Source organism: Sturnira hondurensis, unplaced genomic scaffold, assembly GCF_014824575.4.
Source record: "Sturnira hondurensis isolate 20B ecotype Veracruz unplaced genomic scaffold, ASM1482457v3 Scaffold0013299, whole genome shotgun sequence".
Classification (NCBI taxonomy): domain Eukaryota; kingdom Metazoa; phylum Chordata; class Mammalia; order Chiroptera; family Phyllostomidae; genus Sturnira; species Sturnira hondurensis.
The window spans coordinates 1,106,730-1,129,992 of record NW_028085930.1 but is presented as its reverse complement, the minus strand read 5'-3'; the positions used below and the strand labels follow the sequence as shown (position 1 = coordinate 1,129,992).

At 46.9% G+C, this 23,263-nt stretch overlaps 1 protein-coding gene across 5 annotated transcripts in view; it reads right to left on the bottom strand.

Annotated features, from left to right (window-relative positions):
* Nucleotides 1-23,263, bottom strand: part of NMNAT3 (nicotinamide nucleotide adenylyltransferase 3) — a 97,401-nt gene that overhangs the window by 36,177 nt on the left and 37,961 nt on the right. For 3 of the 5 annotated variants that reach the window (XM_037061180.1, XM_037061176.1, XM_037061178.1), the window contains exon 2: nucleotides 14,808-14,957. The exons of 1 other annotated variant lie outside the window; for it this stretch is intronic. In XM_037061180.1, coding sequence (XP_036917075.1) covers nucleotides 14,808-14,916 — 109 coding nt within the window. In that variant the 5' untranslated portion in view covers nucleotides 14,917-14,957. The remainder of the gene's footprint in view (nucleotides 1-14,807; nucleotides 14,958-23,263) is intronic. One more of the 5 variants, XM_037061177.1, reaches the window with a different exon arrangement.

Below are 23,263 nucleotides of genomic sequence, written 5' to 3'. Positions count from 1 at the left end.
CCCTGCGGCCAGGTGAAGAAGAAAGACGCGTACTTTTGGTGGAGTGCGGCTTTGGTAGAAGAGGCCCATGAGGCTTTGGGGTGCTTCCTTTGGCTGAGTGGCCTGGAAAGCAGGAGAGACTTTGACTGGAACTTGGTACAAAGAACTCTTGCCAGTGAAAGGTGCCGCATGACTTTGGATTAGTTGGAGATCCTGCCTGGACAGGCGACACAGCTCACAGTGCCAGCTACCTGAAAAACGGACGTGTGCTCTTTTCCTGATTTACGGTACCCGGAGTTGGGACAGTGGGAGAAGGGAGCACTGTGTGTGTGTGTGTGTGTGTGTGTGTGTGTGTGTAGGTTTATACCCTTAAAGACTTTGATATTTTAATGAAGGCACTAGGCCTGAATAGCATTAAATAAACATTTTGTTTCCTTTTCACAAATCTCTGGCATTGAGAGATGTCTTTCCAATTGGCGGCGGACAGAAGAGCCCAATAGATATTAGTAAACCGTCCTTGGGAGGGGCCTCTGTTTTCTGAAGCAGTTTTTGGCATCCCTGGGTGGGCCAAGTATTGCCCCCCCTCGGACCCTTGTTCGGTAACAATACCATCGCACAGGGACCAGGGCCCTGCCATCCCCATGCCCATCCCCACACTGTGAGCAACCAACCCCACTGCCATTCTTACACTGTGATTTACGTGGCCACCATCACCACTAGTGTGGCCACCATCACCACTAGTGCAACCGTCACTGCCACTGATCCTGCTGTTGCCACAATCCTCCCAACGTGCAGACTGGAGAGAGAAAACACAGAGCGGATGTTCCGTGTTGCACTCAAGGGTTGGGAGCTGGGTACCGTTGCGCATGTTTATCCCTGGTGACCGTGGCACCCCAGCAACCACCAGAAGGAACCAGACAGACATGGAGTCACAGCAAAATCTTGGGATCTAAAGTTTAGAGTCTAAACAGGACCTCGGATCCAGGACAGGAGTCCCATTACCTCTGTGACAAGAGTGAAAAACGTCCCACGGGGCTACTCCGTCCATTTGCCTGATGGGAAGATTCAGCCCCGATCTGCTTTCAGAAATGTGGACACGAGACTTCATCTAGTGGCCAGGGAGTAGTGCCTGGTGCTAACCATGCGGCGGCCATGGCGGGGCTTTAAACCCAGCACCAAGTGAAGCTGGTTACCGCTGGCGGAGCAGGCCCAGGCGGGTGCAGCAGGAAAGAACTCACTCTACTAGATGCTCCAGCTCATGCAACTAAAGTTAAACTTTATGTGTGGCTTGCTGTATATATTGTACATTAATAATAATAAATGATGACCAGCATGTACTGAGAGCTAACGAAGTGTTGGGAACTGTGCTAAAGTCTTTACATATATACTATCTCTGGAATCCTCACAAATCCTCTACAAAAGAAATGCAGTTGGTATTCCCGCTTTCCTGATGAACAAACTGAGAAGCAGTGAGTGTAAGTAACTGCCCTCAGACTTCAAAGTGAATTAAGTGTATCAGTGGGGTGTGGACCTAGGTACCGGTAGTCTGATCCCAGGGTGCATGATCTTAACCGGAACTCTATGCTGTTAATGCACTGCCTGTGCACTGTTTACACACACATGCAGGGTAGAAACAACAGCTGGTTGCGGTGATTTAAGGAATGGTTAAGGGTATTCTTGGTTATGTGCGATTTGTCTCAGGTGCTACTTTTTGAGCCTCACCCCAGAAGAGATGTAAGTCCACTGAAATCTAAGGGGAAAAAAGAGACATGAGAGCCTACCAAGTGCACAACCAATTTGGCGCAAAATACGATGATGGAGCAATGACTACTCTCTAGGCAATGTTCTCACAAACTCAAACAAGTATGCAATGGTGCGCGGGGTGCTGGGCAAGATGATGTCAGCCCTCCTGCTCCTTATTCCATGGCTTATCCTGTGCGCTGAAGTCCCGAGTGGGCCTCAGGAAAAGATATCCTAGGTTTAAGCAGCTGTAAGTTTTCCAAGCGCTGCACCGACAGCAAAAACACTAGAGACAGATCGGGGATAATTGAAAGGGTAGTCCATCCTTCCTCCTCATCTCAGTGCATCCCTCAGACATCTTCACACTAGCAACCACTTTGCAAATATACTGTTAACTCAAACATATACAAATAAATGTAAATGTATCTATATATTACACATGTTCAGACATGCACAGACAGATTTTTTAAGAACATGGATAGACTCCCTCAAATAATGTTAAGCTGTACCCCAGTCTGAGCATCCACAGTGGGGCTAGACTGTTGTCAGGGATGTCTGACTCCCGTCCTGGGGGAGGTCGCTGGGCCAAATTTCCGGTGCCGTCAGCTTTCAAATCCCATCATCATCAACAACTTTGTCATTCTCTCCTTAAAATGCTCAGGATGTGCCAGGCTCAGAGCAGTGTTTACAGGGTTTAGGTTCTCACAACAATTGCAAACGGCAATTGTCATCACTCCCCTAAGGCTTCTTAACTGGCTTGGCCCAGGTGGCCCGAGCTGGAAATGGCAGCACTGGGTTGAATGCAGGTCCATTTGTCTAGCCTTGAAGTGCTTGTTGGGAACCGCCCTGCCTGGTTTCAGAGGCTGTAACTCCCACCCCCCCGGCCCCCATGGCTAAGGCTGAGTGAGTGACCTTAGGACCATATGCCACTAAGGAGACAAAGCTTATCTCCCTGGCAGGGGTGCTGCTTCTGCTCCTTTCACTTCATCCATAACTGGTCTCCAATGCTTGGTCAGTTAGCCAATGATGGGTAAGACCCCACAAGGGGGGGATGACCTAAGACGGGCATGATCACGTGGAGGCCCCAGGGAAGGACTGGGGGGCCATAGAGAAAGAGGGTGATGGGCCCTCACCCCTCAGCTTTGACACAGCCTGAGTGCTCATTCTGTCTGCGAGACGTCTCCTAATCTCTTAGCTACCTTTCTTCCTCTGCCTGACTTAAGCCTGAAACAATGGCACAGGGCAGTGCAGCCCTGTGCTGGAAAGGGCAGGCTTAAGGGCGATCAGGCCTAAGAAAGAATAGGTAAAATCCCATGAAACCTGCTTTGTTTAGAATGCTCTCATTTAAATGGTAAGGGTCCAAGCAAGGAGTTTGTTCCTCAAAGTTTTATGGCTCTTCAGCTATCTGACCCTGACTGAGAATAAACCCTCATAGTTCTTTGAATGCTATCTATTGTTTGATCCTTACCTGCATTCCTGTGCAAAATGAACCCAATAAAAACCCATTGAGGAGAAGGCTCTTGGCCCTTCTCCTTTGAGAGATTGGCCACCTTTCCTCTTCAAGCAGATTATGTCTGGGTAGACTTATTCTCATCCATGGTGGCTGGGGAGGGCCCTGCGGGCAGAGCCCCCCCTCCATAGTTCTGCCTGTTTATGTGTTTTGTCCTTATTTTCACCACCTCTTAGATGAAGATTCTACTTCTCTAAAGTGGAGGGAAAATAATGCCACCTCATGGGGCTGTTCTGGGTATTAAATACCAGAATATATGTAAAAATATTTTGTAAAATATAAAGAATCCATTATGTTACGACTATAATTTTGGTTTCGTGTGATAAGTGTTATTTAAAAAAATATATAAGAAATTTGTTTAGTTATTTAATGATTTCAACAGAATTTTTGGCTTCCTTTATAATTTTACACTTTAACTTTTTATTCTGAGATAATTTTAGATAATCTACAATCACAGAGCCCTTGACAAACCCAGTGCGGAGCACTCCCACAACCCCTCACTCGGTTTCTGCCTGTGCAGGTTTATCTGCCCCCCACCCCCCTACAGCACAGTATGCCGGATCACCCGGGAAACAAGCACTCGCTGATCTACTGTCCCCCAGTGGCCTTTCCTGGCCTAGGGTCCAGTCCACAATCTCACACTGTGCAGTGACTGTCCCGTGCCCTTTAATCTGGGATAGTCCCTCAGTCTCTCATCACCTTGCCATGTCAGAGAAGTTATTTTGGAGAACGTCCCCAAATTTGGCTTATCTGATGTTTTCTCACAATTTATCAGATTTATCAGATAGGACTTTTATTTGCCTCAGGCAGGAACACGTCAGAAATGCTGCTGGGTCCTCAGTGCCTCACATCCTGGGGCACACAATGGCGATTTGTCTTGATTCTGGTGACATGGATGCTGGTACCTGGTTGAGGCGGTGCCTGCAGGATTTCTCTACTGTGAAGGTGTTACTTCTCCCCTGTGTATTTGTAATTAATAAGTATCTATGGGAAAATACTTTGAAACTATGCAAATATCCTGTTTCCCATCATACTTCTGCCACTAATTTCACATCCACTGATGATTCTGATGTGTAAAAATCATTACTATGCTGTTTGCCAAATGGTGATTTTCTTTTTCCAAGACTGCTTCCATGGTACGAAGCTAGAGTTCCGCTGTGAGGGAGAACTGTCCTTTCTCTTGCACTTATTTATCCATTCAGTCATTTACTTTTATCAATATGGACTAATGGATATTTATTTTATTCTCTGGAGTACAATTCATTATCATTTATTTTGTTCCTTAAATTATCCCTGATTTGCCCAATGGATGCTTCTTTAAATTGGCTCCTGTGTCTTTTTCACGTGCTCCTATCATTTATTAGGCTCATCCGTGCTCTCTGGCACCACAAGACATGCAGGCTCCCCTACCCCCCAGCCAAATCAACCGTTCTTCCAAAAAGCCCTGGTTTCTTTTATTGGAAAATGGCATTTAGAAACCAAGAAGGCTAGTTATGCTCATTTCTGTTGGGGTTCTGTGACTTCTAGGCACCTCTTAGAAGGCAGAGATAGGAAATTATATATTATATTATACATACAATCGTATATGTATATGGACATATATTATACATATACATATGCAGGCATACATACATCTTTCTGTATTTATTTCTATCGCTATCCATCTGCACATATATTAAAACCCGCGAGTTCACACTGAAACCTCCGATTCCAATCCGACACCATGGGGTTAATTCCAGCCCCCCCTCCTTCCCTTACTTGTCACTCCTTCCTTCCACAATGCCAGGCCTGGCTCTGCCCTCCACAGAGATTTACCCTTTTGCTCGCTGCTTTTATTTTCAAAAGGTAGTTTCAAATTGCTCGCCCACACTCCTATGGAAAGCAAATTTTCTAACTAGAGAATGGGACTTAACGTACACCTCTTATTACTCTTGTGGTATCCAGTCATAACGCTGCTTCCCACATGGCTGAGGTTGGTTCTTGTCTTTCCCACAGCCTTGAGTGTGGCTGTGTATTCACTTGTAATACAGTCAAGCTCCTGCTATTGTTTGTATTTTACCTCGGGTTCCCTGCACATCCTGGTTTAATTGTATGTCTAGTTTGGGGACATGTGATTCCACAGTTCTAAGAGTCAGACTACAGAAAGAGAGACACTCAGAGTAGGCCTCTCCTCTCTCACTCCGGCTTCCACCCTCTTTATTCCCGTCCCCCATTCTTTCTGCTGTTCTCATCTTCCCCCTAGAAGTAACCAATCTTACTAGTTTATAAAACCTATTCTTTAATTATTTTGTTCTCTTAAGATTTATTTTCCCTATAATTATCATTAAGTCATAAATCTCCCCAAGGTCTAAGTCTTTCTCTAGAACTTCACCTTCAGAAATATTTATACTGACACATCTTTTCAATTTGTTTTCACCAATGCCCATCGTGCTGTTGGCAATGTTGCCTCTGACTGTTGTATCTGGTGTTGGTCTGGGTTTTCTGAATGTCCGCTGCATGAATTCTCTTTATGACCTGCTTAAAAAGATGCCAAATGCTGGTGCCTGACTCTGAATGATCTTTGCTCCCCATTCGGAAGACAGAGATGGTGGCAAGTCTGACATATTAACTCTGGAGCTGTCTCTTCGGGGAATGGGGCGCTTGGCCCGGCTGGTTGTTGAGGCGGCAGCAGCAGCAGAGAACATGCAGAGACAGACAGTCTGCTCAGGAGATGGAGTTCCCTACAGCACGATAATAAGGGTACTGGCTTTGTGTTCTAAGAGACCGGGGCTTTGTCTTTTGCTTGCTGGGGAGATCTCATGCAAAACACACTGCCTCCCCAGGCCTCCAAAGCTTATACCTGTGCAATGGGAACATGAGTACTTGACATGGCTCTGTTCGACAACCTCTGGCACGGAAGTGGCCCGGTGGAGGACAGCCACTTCTTCACGTCACCCTTTCATCCTTACATTGATCAACTACGTTGTTTCCATTTTTTGTATTTTTGATTAAACCTTTTATTCTGAGATAATTACAGAGATCTATGTGGTTGTAAGAAAGAATATGGCTGTGTCTCTTGTGCCCTTTGCCCCGTTTGGTCCATGGTAACACTGTGACGGCACAATCGGGACTCGGGGACTGATTCCCATCCACCGATCTCACTCAGGTTTCACACGTCCTCCCCTGAGTGCGCGTATTTGGTTCTACGAGACTTCATCACATTCACAGGTTGCACGTCTCGCCGCCACAGCAGAGCTGGGCAACAGTTCACTCACTATAATGACCCTCCTGCTGAACTTTTATAGTCACGCCCACTCCCCCCCCTTTCCACCCCTCCCCCCAGAGCCTCTATCCCCAACCCACCACAAGAACTAATCTGCTCTCATTTACATAATTTTATCATTGCAAGAATGTTATGTAAGTGGAATCATACAATATGGAAACTTCTAGGATTGGCTTTTTTCACTCAGCATTATTTCCTGGAGATTCATCAAAGTTTTCAGGTGCAGTTTCTTTCTTTCTATTACTGAGTCCGGTTCTGTGGTTTGGATGAATCCAGTTTAACTCCTCAGCCCTTGGAGGGCATCTGGATTACTTTCAGTTTTCAGTCATTACAACCGAAGCTGTAATGAACATTTTGCACAGGTTTCTGTGTGAACATAAGCTTTCATTTCTCTGGGATAAATGCCCAAGAGGATAATAGCTGGGTCAGATGTGGTTTTATCTTACATATCTAGTTTTACGGGGACCTGCCAAACAGCTCCCCGGAGCCGCTGTGCCATGTCACACTCCCACCCGCCATTAGGACCAGCCCAGTTTCTCCGCAGCCGTTCCAGCATTCAGTGTTGTCATTGTTTTTCACTTTCGTCATTTCAATAGGTAAGCAGTGACACCTGCTTGTGGTTTAAAGCTGAGCTTCCCTAATGGCGAATGTTGTTAGATATCCTCTCATGTACTTCTCTGCCATCTGTAAATCCTCTTCCACGAAATGTTCCTTCGTGGTGTCTTTTTCCTCTTTTCTAATTGAACTGTTTGTGTTTTCATTAAGTTTTGAGATTTCTTTATATATTCTAGATCCTAGTTCTTTGTTGGACACATAGCTTGCAACTTCAGCTCTTTTTGAGGAATGAGACAAAGTAAAACTAAATAATAAAAAAATAAACAAAAAGCCTTGATTTGTTGTATTTGTACCTTTGGCTGGGGGAAAGGAGAAAAGGGTGAGAGAATGAGAAGAGGTGGGCGGCATCTTGCAGTTCACAGGGACATGAGTAATGGTTCCCACTTTCCACAGCACTGCATGTACGGGCAATAGTGATGCAGAGTGAGACCCGAAATGTCTGCAGGCCTCGTTAAAAAGGTCACTCATGGGTTAAATGTTGTTGACCTCTAACCCGGCCTAGTCAAACGTGGTGCAAAAGTAATGCCGTGGAAGCTGTCCCCTCAGAGACCTGTCCAGGATCCGTTTCATCTAAGCCACATCCCAAGGTAGACATATAAGGATAACAAAAAAGGCTGATCTGTTATTAAATCTGAACAGCGCCTCCTTTTGAAAGAATCTGTAGCGTTAACACTCCTGCAGCCAGAGACCCTTGAAGCCTCATATGAAAAGTTAAAACTTATCTTGGTTCCTAATACCATAATTGCTGGAATAATCCAACATTCTTAAATCTATCTCCTGCAGAAAAAAGTTTTAAATTAGAAACGTGCAAATGAACAATTTTTCAGAACAGGCTGGATGGAGAACTGGATGCCCATGAATATATATTAAAATCACTCTATCTGATGAATAAACATTCATGTGAGCCCCAGATTAAAGTAACATGCTGGGGTTACATAATATTTACTCATGTTCTCCTGGTATCTCCTAAAGCCCAGAAGACCCAGAACTGGAGCTGTCACTGCCTTAAATAGAATGTTACAGCTTAATTTTCCCCTTATCTCAGATTACACAGCACCACCTGATCTCAATGCATTTAATTCTCTCTATTTTGACTGTATATTAGAGAATCAAAATTAAAACCACAGGGATAGCAAGAGTCATGTGAAACATAGTGGACACCGATAAGATGTTTTTATGTAACACAAAACTGCTGATATAAATGATGTTGCAATAAATACACTTCCATTTAAAGTGCAAGTTGCTGAGAGGAAAACCTGGGAGCCATAAAATGGATACCTTTCCCTTCCTCAAGGTTGTCCAAAGGAGAAGGAGGACAAAGCTTTCAGCTGGGTTGTTATCTTTACGATGCAATTTACTCTGGGATGCCACAAACATGTGTGGCAGGATCGTTAGGAAGTAACATCGTGAAGTATGAGGAAAGGGCTACGGAAAACAGGAGACGCTGCGTGGTGCGTTCCTCACTCCCACGCACAGATATGAGATCACTATAGGAACCTGTCTGGTCATGGCCACAGAATGGGGGCTGCTTTAAACCAGCACTGGGTCGGGGCCTGCTCCTGGAGAGGCCAAATGTGCACTGCATATGTCAGCTGGGCTAGACACTTTAGGTGCCTCATTTCATTTAAGCCTTATTATAACCTTATAAGGTTAGGAGATTTTATCCCATGTTGCAGTTGAGGAAACTCGGGCTGGAAGGGTGAAGTGAATTGCTTACATCATGGACTAGTGAGTGCATTTGACAAGAAGGTTAACTTCAAAGCCAGTGTTCTCTCTGTGACCCCATGGCCACAGGGAGGAGAGCGCATCTCCTCTAGGGTTCACTATTCTGCAGTCCTTTCTCTTGTGGGTTGTGACATCCAAGAGAGAGCAGGAGAAATGGAGGGTCCCAGGGCCTCAGAGCAACCGTGCCAGAGCTGAGCATGGCTGGGTGGGGTGGGTGTGCGTGCTGGCAGGCTGCCAGGCACTGGCCTCCCAATCCTGCCTAGGCTGGAACAAAGACTGAAGAGCAGAGCAGATCTGTGCCCACTTTCTCTCCATGAGTCTAGGAAACCAGTGCTATTCCTTTGGAGGCATCTGTTGAGCTGGTCATAGAAAAGCATAAAGGATAAACTCTGGACGATAGTTTTGGGCCCTGAATTCAAACCACAGCAACATCAGGGAACGGACAGTTTCTGAGCATTTAGAAAAAGATGACTGTTAAGAGCTATAAGAGTTCATGGAGAATAAGTCATTTCCCTATTTGGTAGAGTTTCCAGATGAGCAGGCAAGTAACAGTCAGAACCTTATCCAGGCATCTGATAAGGTTGCACCAGATCACCTTAGCAATGAGGTGGGAAGTACACCCTGGCCCAAGCTGCAGGCAGGAGCTGTCCGGGGCTGTGCACCTGCCCCCAAAGCTGAGCCCAGCTCCCTCTGGTGAGAGGGCCTGAACTCTGAGCCAGCAATCCAGGCACTGGATGGGGGTGTGAGCTTTCCAGGTTACAAGTTGCTAAGAGCATTCTAGCAGTTGCTTTTCCAGAGGTTCTCTGAGGATTTGTGTGTCAAGATCTCACCTAGTAGGAGTTACCTGGTGGCCACTTGGTTAAAGACTTTCACTGAGTCCCTCTCACCTGACGTCCACATTCCTTACTTGGCCTTTCAGACCCCACAATCTGCCCCCACACCCACTGCCCTACTTTCTGCTAGTGCACCCAGACTGGGCTCTCACCAACTCTGTCTTAGGGACTTGCCCCTCCAGGAGGCCTTGCAGAGGCCTGCTGCCACCAAGAAAGCTCTTTCCCTTCATCCCCTGACCTCAGACGTTACTTTAACCTAAAAAGCACCTGATTATTCTATTCTTCTCCAGCTCAGTCCTTACATTTTCAGAAACATTTCCCCTGGATTTTCTGCGTTTGTCAAATTGCCTCACCATTCACACTGATAGCAAAGGGAACTTCCCCTAGTGGCACATGTCACCTGAGTAATTTTTTCTCTGTGGGATTTGACTAATGTCTGTCTCTCCACAACAGACTGAATATTTGTGTTTCCAAAACCCCTATGTTGAGACCCGCTTAGATGAGGTCATGAGGATGAAGCTCTCATGAATGGGATTGGTGCCCTTCTAAGAGCCATGAGAAGGCCAATTCTGGGCTCTGCATTCCACGTGTGAGGATTCAATGAGGAGTGGGCAGCCTGCCACCCAGAAGAGAGTTCTCACCAGAGCCTGATCATGCTGGCCCCCGATCCTGGGTGTCCAGCCTTCAGAACAATACAAAAAAACTTCTGTTGTCTTTAAGTCACCCAGTCGACAGTATCTTTGTTACACTTTAGTGCCCCAGGTGACTAAGGCACCCACCCCCCAGAGTGCAGACACCCCTTTTGCTCCCACAGTATGTTTGCATCTAGCAGAATTCCCAGCTCAACAGGTAATCTGCTGAGTAAATGGAGGCAACATGACATGGTGGTTATGGGCACAGAATCTGGGGCAAACTGTCTCCACTGCTTACTGGCTGTGTAACCTCAGGCAAGTTACTAGATCTTTGAGCCTCCGCTGCCCCATCTGAAAAATAAGGAGAGTAATAGTACCCACCTCCCAGGATTGTTATGGAGGTTAAATGAGTTCGTGTAATGCATTTAGAACACTGCCTGGCAAATAGTAAGGATGGTATGAGTTTGTTAGATACATAAAACAAGCAGATGCTGCGCTGTCATGAATAAATATTAATTAAGCTTGACTGGTGTGGCTCAGTGGATTGAGTGCCGGCCTGCAAAGCAAAGGGTCACCAGTTCGAGTCCCAGCCAGGGCACATGCCTGAGTTGTGGGCCAGGTCCCCAGTAGGGGGTGTACAAGAGGCAACCACACATTGATGTTCCTCTCCCTCCCCCCCTCTCTAAAAATAAATAAATAAAAATCTTAAAATAAATAAATAAATATTAATTAAACTGGCAGAAGTTTTGATTTAAAAAATGAAACACATGTAGACTGTTGTTAAAACATAGGCCAATGGCCAAATTACATTGACTAAAAATAATAAGCCGTTGACATAAAAGAAAGCAATACAAATTGAATTCGACCTCCATTAGTAAGTTTGTGACTACGTGTTGGGAAAACAACTGCTTACAACTGGGAATACATCCAACGTCTTCAGAGGAAATCAGGCTCGAATCCTGAATGAAATGCTTTAGGTATGTCTGATGCTCTTGACACATCATATATGTTGGGTTGGATCATTTCTGCCAAAAACCAGATCAAGAATAAAAATCCCAAATGAACTTTTAAAACCACCCACAACCACTACAGACGTGCAGCCACCAAGGCTTTGGGAACCCTCTCGGAGAGTGCCCGTCGGCACACAGGGCCAGGCGAGGGGGTGTCTCTGGTTCGAGGGCGGACGGCACTGACAAACACAGAAAACCCACAGATGCCACACATCCCCACTGGCCCACACCTTATTCCCAGACAGTCTTTCAAGTCCAGGAGGGTAAAAAAATAGCTTGTTCAATATTCTACCCTTGGAGCAGGTATGACTTTGTCAGTGTATGGATGAAAATCTACGGATCTACGTTGTCACAGGACTATAGGTAGTTAAAAGTTGTGATATGTTATAGGGATTCTGTCAGTTTTTAAGTTCTCGTTGTTGTTCCAGGAGGACAGGTGAGAAACCAATGTAGGAAGGACAACTGCAGTTTGAAGAAGGGATGCTTAGGAAAGGGGGAAGAGTTCGAAACTAGAGCCACTGCAGCAAACTAGGAAGACACTGTCAATTTCTATTTAAAGGTACTAAACAAATTGCCTCAGCTTGTTCAATTCAGTTTATGTGCGTGCAATGCCAAATACAAATTATGATTCTTTTTGTTAGTGAAAATACACCAACGGAAGGGAGATCTTAGTTTTCTTCAAGGAAAAAGGAAGTCAGCCTCGGGGCCAGATTTTCATGCAGCTTTCACCGTGAGCTGATTCTGATTGAGAGGAATGGCTCGGTTTAAATATTTGTCCCTGGAGAGGGGTGGGTTGGGTTAAGGCTCAGTGCATATACCTGCTGGCTGTGGGAGGCTGCGGACGGCGACTGGGGCTGTGTGTAGGGGAGAGACGATGCTCAACTGTGCAGAGAAGAGGAATTCATACCACACACCCCTCCTGGTGGCAAAAAAGGTCCCCTTTTCCAGGACCTGGAAAATCCTCCCTACCTACCAGCCTCGTCTCTCCCCCATGTGCTAGAATGTGGCTCTCTCTACCTCCATGTTTTACCCATGCTCCCTTCTCTGCGCCCCGCCCCCCCCAACTGTGCCTGCCTGTCTTTCACATTCCCCAAGCCTTGGGTGTCACCTCCAAGAAGTTTCCTGCTACTGCCAGGGGAGACATTCCTCCTCTGCACCTAGTGCCACATCACCGGCTGCTGTGCATCTCTAGTCCCACAAAACTGCGTAAACCTCCGGGGCAGGGGATACAATTTCAACAACTCTATTTCCAGCAACAGTGCCCGGCCTGGGAAAGATGCAGTAAATATCTGTGCAATGTTGAAAGGTGTCAACCCAACACACAACATTCAAAGACACAGGCAGGAAAATGCATTCTGGACTTTCAAAATGACCAAGTACTTTCTGCAGAGGAATGACTAAGAATATAGGCAAAGAAAGTATTGGAGGTCATTTGTGACCAAGGCTCCTTTACCTATTAATACCCCAGCGATAGAAAGAAATCATACACAATTTAATGTATATCCATACATTCTGTGGTTACCATGACCTCTGGGACCAGAAACACTCTCTGACACCTCACTGGGTCACACCAGAGTCCTACCATGTGGGTGAAGCAGAGCCTGCAAGAACCTCAAACACCTGAAGTCCCCAACACAGTGTGTACAGGCCGCTGTCTGTGAAGCAGCACATTCGAGTAAGCAGAGTACAGGCCCTGCCCCAACAAAGCTCACAGCAAAGACATTGCCCACGAAGCCACTTCTGATGAGTCAAAGTGGGCAGGAAAAGCCACTCGGCAGCTCAGGGTCCAGCAGATATTCGCAGCAAGCCAAGTAGAAGCTACACACCCTGAAAGCTACACGTTATTCCACACAAGATTTAAAGATGTATAGGGAGTGCATTCCTCCTCTCCCCCAAATAGAGATACTCTGTTTCCCCCAAATACTTGCTTTAGGATAAATTTCGTGAAGCGGTATTGCTGGACCAAGGGTAACACAACAGAAATCACTGACCTTAAAAATTAAACACTAATTCTTTGATAGCATCTAGTATCTAGTCAGTGTGCAGACCTCCCCCACTCATGAATGTCATTTTATGGTCTACTTGAATCAGGATTCAAATAAGGCCCATGCATGGTATTTGGTTTATGTCTCTTAGTATCTCTGTTGAGTTATACAGTTTCTAATTCCTCTTTCTTTCTTTCTTTGTTAAAGAAACTGGCTCATTTGTTCCACAGAATTTATCTCATTTTATATAGGGCTGAAGGAACCTTGTGGAGTTTTTTTTTAATTTAGTATTTTTTATGGAGGTGTAACTGGCATACAATAAACCATACATATTTAAAAGGTATAATGTGGTAAGTTTTGACACACGAATACACCCATGAGGCCAACACCACGATCAAGATAATGACCCTATCCATCACCCCAAACTTCCCTTGGGCCGCCCTGTCATCCTCCCCCGCCCGTGCTGCTCCCTGACCTCCCAACTACTGGTCTGTTTGCTGTCACTGTTGATTAGTTTGAAATTTCTAGAATCTATCTATCTATCTATCTATTTTTATTGAATTTATTGGGGTGAGACATTGGTTAATAAAATTATATAGGTTTCAGGTAGAATTTCTAGCATTTTATATAAATAAATGAAATGCATACAGTGTGCACTCTTTTCCATTCTGGATTATCCTACTCAGTGTAACTGAGAGGCACCCGTGTTTCGGGCTGCACCTTTTTCATCCCTGAGTACTACTCCACTGCAGGGACTCGACACCATGTGTTTGCAGGCACACGCTGGTGGATGCTCGGATTGTTTCCAGGTTGGGGTTAACACCATGTAAGCTGCTCTGCATGGTCGTGCACAAGTCTTTGCAGGAGCATATGCTACAGTTTCTCTTGGGTAAATAGGCATGGAGCAGCTGAATCATATGGTAGGTAAACACTTACCCTGGAAGAAATTGCCAAGCTGTTTTCCACAGCTACTGCACCACTCACATTTCTACCAGTAGTGTATGAGAATTCCGTACAGCTAAGTTTTGGGGGAGTTGAAAGTTTTATGTGGCTTTTCAACTCTGCAGGGGGTCAATGGCCCTAACCCCCGCATTGTTCAAGGGTCAACTGTAGAAAGTTTGCTTCCCCACTGAAGAGTAGCAGAGGTTCTCAAGGGCACGTGCTACCTCTTCCTCTGCGCACGTAAGTGCTTTCTGGGAGCGCTGGGAAGGACGCCCTCACAGACACAGGTTCTGTGAAGTGCCCAGTGTCTAGCATTCACGGGCAGCATGGGGTGGGCAGGGGCCCAGGGGAACCCGGAGGAGGATTCCACTCTATGACCTGGGATATGACTGGTACTTGTCACATGGCTCAGGGCCGTTAGCCCTCAGAATATGATGGAAGGAATGTATGCCACCAGTTATGTGGTGAGTGAATAAACAGAGAAGTTTTAGTAATGGTGTTGCTGACAACAGCTGGCAAAGCCCCATGAGGCCCTGCCCACCATTTTCTTCTACTGGGTGTGGCCCTGACTGACCTGTTTGGTGCAGGTGGTCTCTGGCCACTTCAAACAAACGCAGGTGCATGTTGGTGATGGGGTTGAAGGAACCACAGGCCAGGAGCACCACAGGGACGCGGCTCTTCATCTTGTCAGGCACGTTCACACCTGCTGCCGTGGCCACTCTGCCTTATGGGGACAAAAACTCGTGTCAGGGCATTGGCACTAAGACAACCGTCGAGACCAGTGTCTCTAAGCCACACACGGGACATTACTTCTCACTTGGTAGACAACCGAGGCAATAATCACGACAGCGACATGCTCGCGAGGCTTGCCATGGGCCGAGAACTATGGTAGGCACCACGACAAAGTAGGGCCCCTGTCTCACCAAACCCTTGGGGCAACCTGAACGGTTGTTACTTGTACGCCTCGGGGGCCTTAGAAGCCACAGGGCCAGGGCTGAAACCCTGCAGCCTGACCTCAGAGACCATGCTCTGCCCATAAGCTCTACACTCTCCCTGGTCTCTGGTGGGTCGCCTTGGGGTCAGAAGGAGGTATGTAAGAGCCCACATAACGTCATCTTTGATAATCCAAGTAGAACTCAGGTCCCAGAGGACACCAATACTTTAAAAAGACTATTTTAAAGCAATTTATGACTTAACAAGGAAAACTGCAAAACTCATGCAAAGAATTCCTCTATACTCTTTACCCAGATTCCCCAAATGCTAACATCTCACCACACTTGCTTTATCATTCTCTCTCTAACTCTCTCTCTACACACACACACAGACACACACACACACAGAGGCACCTGTGTCTACCTTCAAATTATTTTCTTCTGAAATGTTTGAAAGTCACAGATTAATACCTCTTAACCTCTAAATACTTCAGTATATGTTTTCTAAGAACAAAGACTTTTTTATGTAACAGCAGAGCAAATTACAATCAGGAAATTGATATTTTCATAGGGTTATTATCTAATTCACAAATCTTTTCTGATTGTCCTCTCTGTGGGGCCCGAACATTTTGAGGGGGCCTAGCCCACTAGTCTCTGTGCTCTGTGGCCCCTGGCGCCGGTGAGCCAACAGGAAAGCACAGAGCAGCCTGGGCTGCAGGGCGGGCTGGCAGACGGGGGCTCTCCCGCCTCTGAGGTGCTGCCTCCTGGAGCAGCGGTGAGGAGCTGCACTGCGGTCGGGGAGAGGGAGTCCTAGTTCTTCCTCTGACTGGCTGTGTGATGTAGGGCAAATCGCAGTCCTTCTCTGAGCTTCAGATTCCCAGCAGTCAAGATGGGGATAATATTACTTACTCTTACATGGTTGTCGTGAGGGTAAATGAGCTACATGTGGGAAAGTGTCTGGTACATAAGGAGTGTTCAATCAATAATCACAGTGGCTGGTGACTAGAAGGACAATGGTGATGCTTCTGCTACACAACAAGGGAGGGGAGAAGGGGAAAAGAGGTGGCAGTGTGCTTGTGGTTGGCAGCTTCCAAAGCGGCCCCCAGTGACCTGCACCTGCCGGTCTTCACCTGCTGTTCCCTCACCTTCAGAGTGGGCTGGACTTGTAACTTGCTTCTAACGAATAGCATACAGCAAAGGAGTGGGGTTCCACTTCTGAGAGAAGCTCCAAAAAGACACAGGCTTCCTTCTGCCTTCTCACTTGCCCATTCTGAAAAAGTCAGCTGCCCTCTTGTGAGTTGCCTTGTGGGGAGACCACGGGGTGAGGAGCTGAACCCTGCCAATGACCGTGCGAGTGAATGAGAAGTGGATCCTCCCCAGCCGAGTCTTCAGATGAGACTGCAGCCTGTATCTTGTAAGAGACTCTGGGTCAGAAGACAGAGTTAAGCCACATCTGTATTTCTGACCCACAGAAACAATGAGATTGTAAATATGCGTTGTTTTAACCTGCTAAGTTTGGGGGTAACTTGTTACGCAGCAGTAGGTAACGAATACAGTGGCCAACAGGAGGGATGAATTCACTTCCTCTCTCTTCCTCTTGCTGTGATGGCCTTCACTACAATTCTGCAGTTCCAGGGGTACCGTGGAGTTATGTCACGGGAACCTGGGACCTTCTTTGCATCTAAGGAAACTATTTTAATCTGGCCCCTGTTGTCTGATTCTCTAGGCTTGTATCTAACCACTGCCTGGCTCTTACTTTATATTCTAGTAACAATGAACTTCTTGTTAATGGTTCCTTTGTGGGCTCCTCATGGCCTCCTGCCTCAAGCTTTTGTACATGCGGTTTCAGTTTCCTTCACTGAAATACCTCCAGCACACCCCAATCTGTTAAGACTCAATTCAGGTGATCGCATTATTTATAACTTCGATCACTGTATCTGGACTGCCTGCTAGGTGCCTGTTATCAGTTAGGGACGCATTTGGCTGCAAGTCCTAGAAGCCTAACCTCAGTGGCTTAAACTAATAGAGGTTATTTGTTTTCCATATGATGAAAAGTCTAGATATTGGCAGCTGTGGCATTGGATCGCTATCTGACCAATGACCTCAGTTTTCCCTCAGGATCACAGGATCAATGCTGTAGCTACAGCCATCATGAATGCAATCAAGGCATGAAGAAGAATCCAGGTGCTATGCTAGACTGGTTGTCCCTCTTATTCAAGAACATAAGAGCTTTTATGGAACACCCCCTACCCCCACTGTTGATTTTGCTTCCTTTTCATTGGCCAGAACTAGGTCACATGGCCACTCGAACTACAAGGGAGGCTAGAAAAGCAAGTATTTGGCTTTGCAGCCTCCCCAGTGGAAATCGGTGAGGTAAAGGGGGCTGGGAACAGGATTTCCAGTGTCTGTCAATGAGTTGGAGATGCAATGGTCAGGGAGGGAGTTGACAGTGCAGGAGGCTGCTGAGATGGCTTTTCTAACACTTGGCTTGGGTTAGCTCATCTCTGACCTACCTTTAGCAAATCACATACCACATCTATGTGACAACCTGCTCTTGTGTCTTTCCTGCACACCAGACAGTAAGCTCCTTCTTCACCTCTGAATCTTAGTCAGCTCCAAGCACAGAGCCAGGCCAGAGCAAGGCTCCACGAACACTGAAAAGGTCCAGTCAAAGAACAAACCTGCATCCTAGCGTGGGAGGGCCCAGTGTACCTGCTAATGTAGAGAACTGTTCAAGATGCGTTCCAAGTTACAGTGTGAAGATAAAAAACTCTCAGCCTAGGTGGTCTGTGGTTTCTTCAGACTCCTTTGGAGGCAGCAGGAACACCCCTGACTGTGGGAGAAAAAGGCAGTCTGCAAGCTGCTGCTGCTAGCTTCTGCCCAGTGAGGTTAGATGATTTAATGAGATATTTGCAAGGTGTGCTGAGCTATTCATAAGAGCAGCCTTGTGATAAGTGTTATCCAAAGAGGCTAGCTGTTTTTCATAACTATTATGAAGCCTTTCAAAATTCTATTTCACTTTGACAAAATATAATTTTTAGGGCCATTATAACATGTAACTGCAGCATTTCAGGTAACCTGGGGTTTTGATCCATTTTTCTGAAAGTTCCCAGAAACTGTAAATTAGAGCATTTGTTTGAATGGTGGCATCAGTGGTAATGAAGTGTGTGGTTGGGAAGAAGAATAAATGGCATTTAATAAGTATCTTTCCTTTCTTTCTTTGCCGCGAGCACACAGAGCCACGCTGCTCTAGCAATGACTTATCCTGCCTGGGCAGTACCGCAGGCAGGCGGCGGCAGAGGGCACACTGCCCCAGGCTCAGGAACAAGGCCGTGCACCTGCGTCATCTGCACACTCTAACTTGCTTCAACCACACATCCTCCCAAGCTCAGACCTAGAAAAATACTGTGACGGGCGTCCACCAGGAGAAAAAGCCAGGCTCCGATGTGACTGCAAGTCTCATCAGACTCACAAGACCAGGACAATCCTGTAAAGTGACTCATCTGCCCTATCATCCAATAATACCTAGCGAGGTGAGGCGTGGGGGGGAGACTTTTGCTACTGGGAAAGACTTCTTATCAATAAGCATTTAATGGAGGTCCACAGAGTGAGCGATAATTGCTACTGAAGGGTTTAACAAGTTGAGAAGGCAACAGGCAGCCTTCTTGGAACCCATCATGAAATTGGTGACATGGCAAACAGTTCCACCTGTGGCCCCGGTGCCCTCTCCAGTGCCCTGCTCCCCACTTCATGGCCGCCACGCCCGCACTTCATCTCGTTCCTGAAACACAACATGGGGCCTCCTTCCTTCCCCTTGTTTCTGCGAGCGCTATGCCAAGCACCTGAAGCACCCACCTCAGCCCCGCTGTCAGGGTTTTCTCCTTGGGGTCTTTACCCGATGTCCCCCTCCCCCATCATGCTAATGTACCTGTTACACATTTGATTGCTTCCTGCCTTCATCAACCACAGAACTATCATTGCTTTGTTTCCATGTCACTCTTCCCCAAGTAGAAGAACTCCTACAGGGTGATTTCTTGTTCGTTGAGGTCCCCTCCGCTCCTGCATGGTGCACAGCACAGCACACAGGGGCTCAGGAAACGTGCAGAATGAATGAGAGAAGACTGTCTCCAACCACGCATTGTCCCTTTCAGACGACTACCTTCTCTCTCTGGTTTTGTCCCAAACAGTAGACAGGGCCTTCCAGAGATATAATATGATCTTTCCGGCTTCCTAGACCAACTTAAGGCCACTCCCCAGTACCCCACCCCACCTGACTCAGACCAAAAACAAACAAGGCATTCCTAGCCTGCTGTGCTGTCTTCAACACCAAGACCCACCAAGAGGAACACTGCAGTTTCCGGCACACAAACGCCAAGGTCACCCCTCTGCCCCAGGGAACTGGAGTGCTGACAGGCTGCCACTTTGCCAGGCAAAGGGACTTCGCAGATGTGATTAAAGGAAGGATCTTGAAATGGAGAGGTTATCCTAGGTCATCCAGATGGCCCAATTTTATCATAAGGGTCCTGATAAGAGGGAGGCAGGAGAGTGAGATAGACTAAGAGGCAAGGACAAAGCAGCACTCAGAAAGGAGAGAGGATGCTACGCTGCTGGCTTTGACCATGGAGGAAGGGGCCCTGAGCCAAGCAGTGCAAGCAGCCTCCAGATACCAGAACTGGCAAGGAAAGAGACTCTCCCCAGAGGTTTCAGAAGGTACACAGCCCTGCTGACAGCTGGACTACAGACTTCTGAAAGAATAGAACTGTAAAATAAAATCAGGCTGTTTTAAGCCAACAATTTATGGCGATTTGTGACAGCAGCCACAGGAAAGTAATGCTCACCTATTTAGGGGCTGGTTCTCTGAAGTGACCCTTGAGCAAGGGCAGGAAAGGCGCAGGAGGTGAGCTGAGGAGGAGGCTACTGAAGGGTGTGTCGGGCACTGGGACCAGCACAGTAAACATCCAGAAACTACTACCTAAGGTGCATCATGAACTGAAAGTATGTCCATGCGGCCACGTGTGGGCATGAGCTGATGTGTGGGTGGCCCAAGATGAAGCCACAAGAATCATGCAGGCCCCCAAGGGGTCTGTGGGAGATTTCATCCTACGGACAATGAGAAGCCTTTTTTTTTAAAAAAAGATTTTATTTATTTATTTATCTTTTAGAGGGGAAGGAGAGGGAGAGAAACATCAATGTATGGTTGCCTTTCCAGGGTCCCCTGCTGGGAGCTGGCCCACAGGGAACCGACCTGTAACCCAGGCATGTGCCCTGACTGGGAATCGAACCGCGATCCTCTGGTTCGCAGGTCCGAGCTCAATCCACTGAGCTACACCCGCCAGGGCTCAATGAGAAGCCTTTGAAGAATTTTAGTTCACAGGCTGGCGCTCAGTCCACTGAGCCACACCAGCCAGGGTGCAGCCTCTGAAGGATTTTAAACAAGGATGTGACTTACTCATACTTCTGTTTTGGAAAGAGCTCTCAAGTGCTCCCACAGTGGTGCACCAGCAAGCTACCTCCAGGACTGCTCTGCCTGGTGAAGGTCAGGCTGCTCCAGCTTCCCAGAAGATGGTCTTCCCTGCTACCAACATCTCACCTCAATCACCAGGTAATGTGATGCTGGCCGATGCCCCACATGTGCTGAATTCTAACTAAGCACGTGCCCCTCGGCCATTTGTCACAGGCCGTTGCAGAGACACAGAGAGGAAAGGCGAGCCAGGAAGGTTAAGTGCCCGTCACTGCAGATGTAATGTGCTAATGCTCATAGCTTGGGAGGCAGTCACTTCACCTTTCCTGTGGTGAGTGCCCGTAACAGGACCAGGCCCGTGTAAGTGGTGGAAAACCGCCTTGTTTTTTATCGACATAAACCAGATGGCTTCAGGCAGAATGGAAATGGATTCTACAAACATCTTTCATTACACAGACCTCCTGGCTGGACTCCTCACCTTAAAGAAAACCAGAGACACAATCTGTGCAGGATGGGGCAAATGTAGGTTTACAGTTGTGAGTGTGTGAAACAGCTTTTTCTTGTATTATTACATATTAATTCTCACTTTCCACATAATCAAATGTAAACCTACTTTTGCTACATCCTGAATCGATGGGGTTGACAAGCACATTTTTCAGAACCCAGCAGAATCATTTCCATCTGCACAAGTGTGTCAACTTCACCAAGGCAATCAACCTCCATGTGAACTCGGGGTGCTTTTCCTTTTCAACTTTGTTGGTTTCACCCACTGTTGCTATGGGCACACAGTGCTGCTAAGAACAAAAGCAAAGCAAGCCTTCTTTGTCGGTGTGAGGATCCGCTGCCAGCCAATCCTTGGAGGAAACAAACATGCCAATTAAGCCCTCGTCCCAATTACGAGACTCCCAGGAAAGTGGGCCAGCCTGGCTCTTCAGTGTTGAGAACTTTCAAAAGATTGGAAGGAGCCAAGGAATGCGTTGAGGTCTCTTGGAACCTATCCTCAGGGGCTGGGACCAAGTTCGACAGCTGCAGGAAGGTGGAGCTGAGTGACAGGCTGGGCACTGTGCTAACAACTATACACATCGACGCTGAGTCTTTCAACACACCTGGAAGGGAAGGGTTTGGACTGCATTCTGGTGAAGAGGCCCAGCCTCACTGAACCACAGGGGACGTGGAGACAAACCCCACACCCCTAGGGCTGTCACATGGGTCACCGAGACCAACCCGCCTAGCACAGTACCTGGCTCATAGCGGGTGCTCCAGAGGACTTCTAGCTTTCACTGCATTTAAAACAGAATTCACCGTCCCCACATCTGCTGTTTGCCTTGTTCAAAAAAGGCCCCGCAATTTTTAGATTCACCCATGATAAAATACCTAGCAGCCCTTAGGAAGCCATCAGCATCCTCCACCTGCTAGCAGCTTGCGCAGACCAGCTTGGGCTGGGAGGTGTGCCACAGAAGAGGGCTCCCGAGGAGGGCCACTCCCACAGCCCGCTGCTGTGGTCACCAGCCTAGCTCCCACCCTGATCACTCAGCTCTAAGCATCACTGCAACTGAGTTAAGAGTCAATACCCGGAAACAGAGGAATGGGGAGTTTAATGTTATTCCAGTAGAGATAACATCATCTGATAATGAAGAAGAAATATGTCCCAAATCACAGCTGACTTGCCAACTTGGAACAAAGAAGGCACAGAAGAGTGGACAGAAGGTGCGAAGTGCCTGGGATCTGTTGTGAGGAGTGCAAAGGAGCAGATGATTAAAGTAACAAAACTACCAGCCACTGCGCTAGTTAGGGCCTTAGAGGGACAGGGGCAAGTAAAACCTGGTGCCTGTCCTTAGGATTATAATCTAGCAGGAAGATCAAGTATCTGGGACCTAGCATAGGGCAGAGTCTGCTGGAAACTTCCCAATATCCATTGTCCCTTCCCCTGTAGTAATCGACTCCATGTCTCTAGCTGGGATATAGCTATACTCCCCAGTCCCTGCAACAGGGTGAGGCCATGTGTGTAAGGTTTAGCCAGTAATCTATGCATGGCTTTCTCCTCTTCTCACTTCTGTTTTCTAGAATGTGATGGCTGGAGTACGACAGCTCTATTGTGTCCTGAGGACTAACTCCAGGTTTGACAGAGAATAAGCCAAGAGAAAGCCAGGTGGACCCTGATGACCCTGAAGCTGCCACATCAGCCCCAGACGGTCTACCTGTGGGCTTCCGTTACCTGAGAGAGAAGTAATCTCTTCTCTGTTACAGCAGCTAAGCCTTATTTTTCTGATATACTGAGACCTAGTGAATGTTCATTGAATTAGTATATAAAGAAATAAAAGGTGTGTAAACTTTTATAAGTTTCTTTTGCCCCAGTAAAACTATTTTATATTTAGAAACTTGAAATGGATATTGTTTGAAAGGGAATATATACCTAAGGGAAAAAATCTACTATAACTTTTTATATAAAATTTTCATGGGAGGAAAAACCCTCACTCAGGATTTAGAAGGCTGAAACGCACAGCAGCAGATCTGGTTTTATGCAGATCACAAAAGCCAGGCTCTGTCTGATCTCCTTCCCCCCAAAACAGACTCATCATGGGGCACCATCGTACTCTGCTTCAAGTGGGCATTTGCCACATGGCTTGGCAGTTTAGT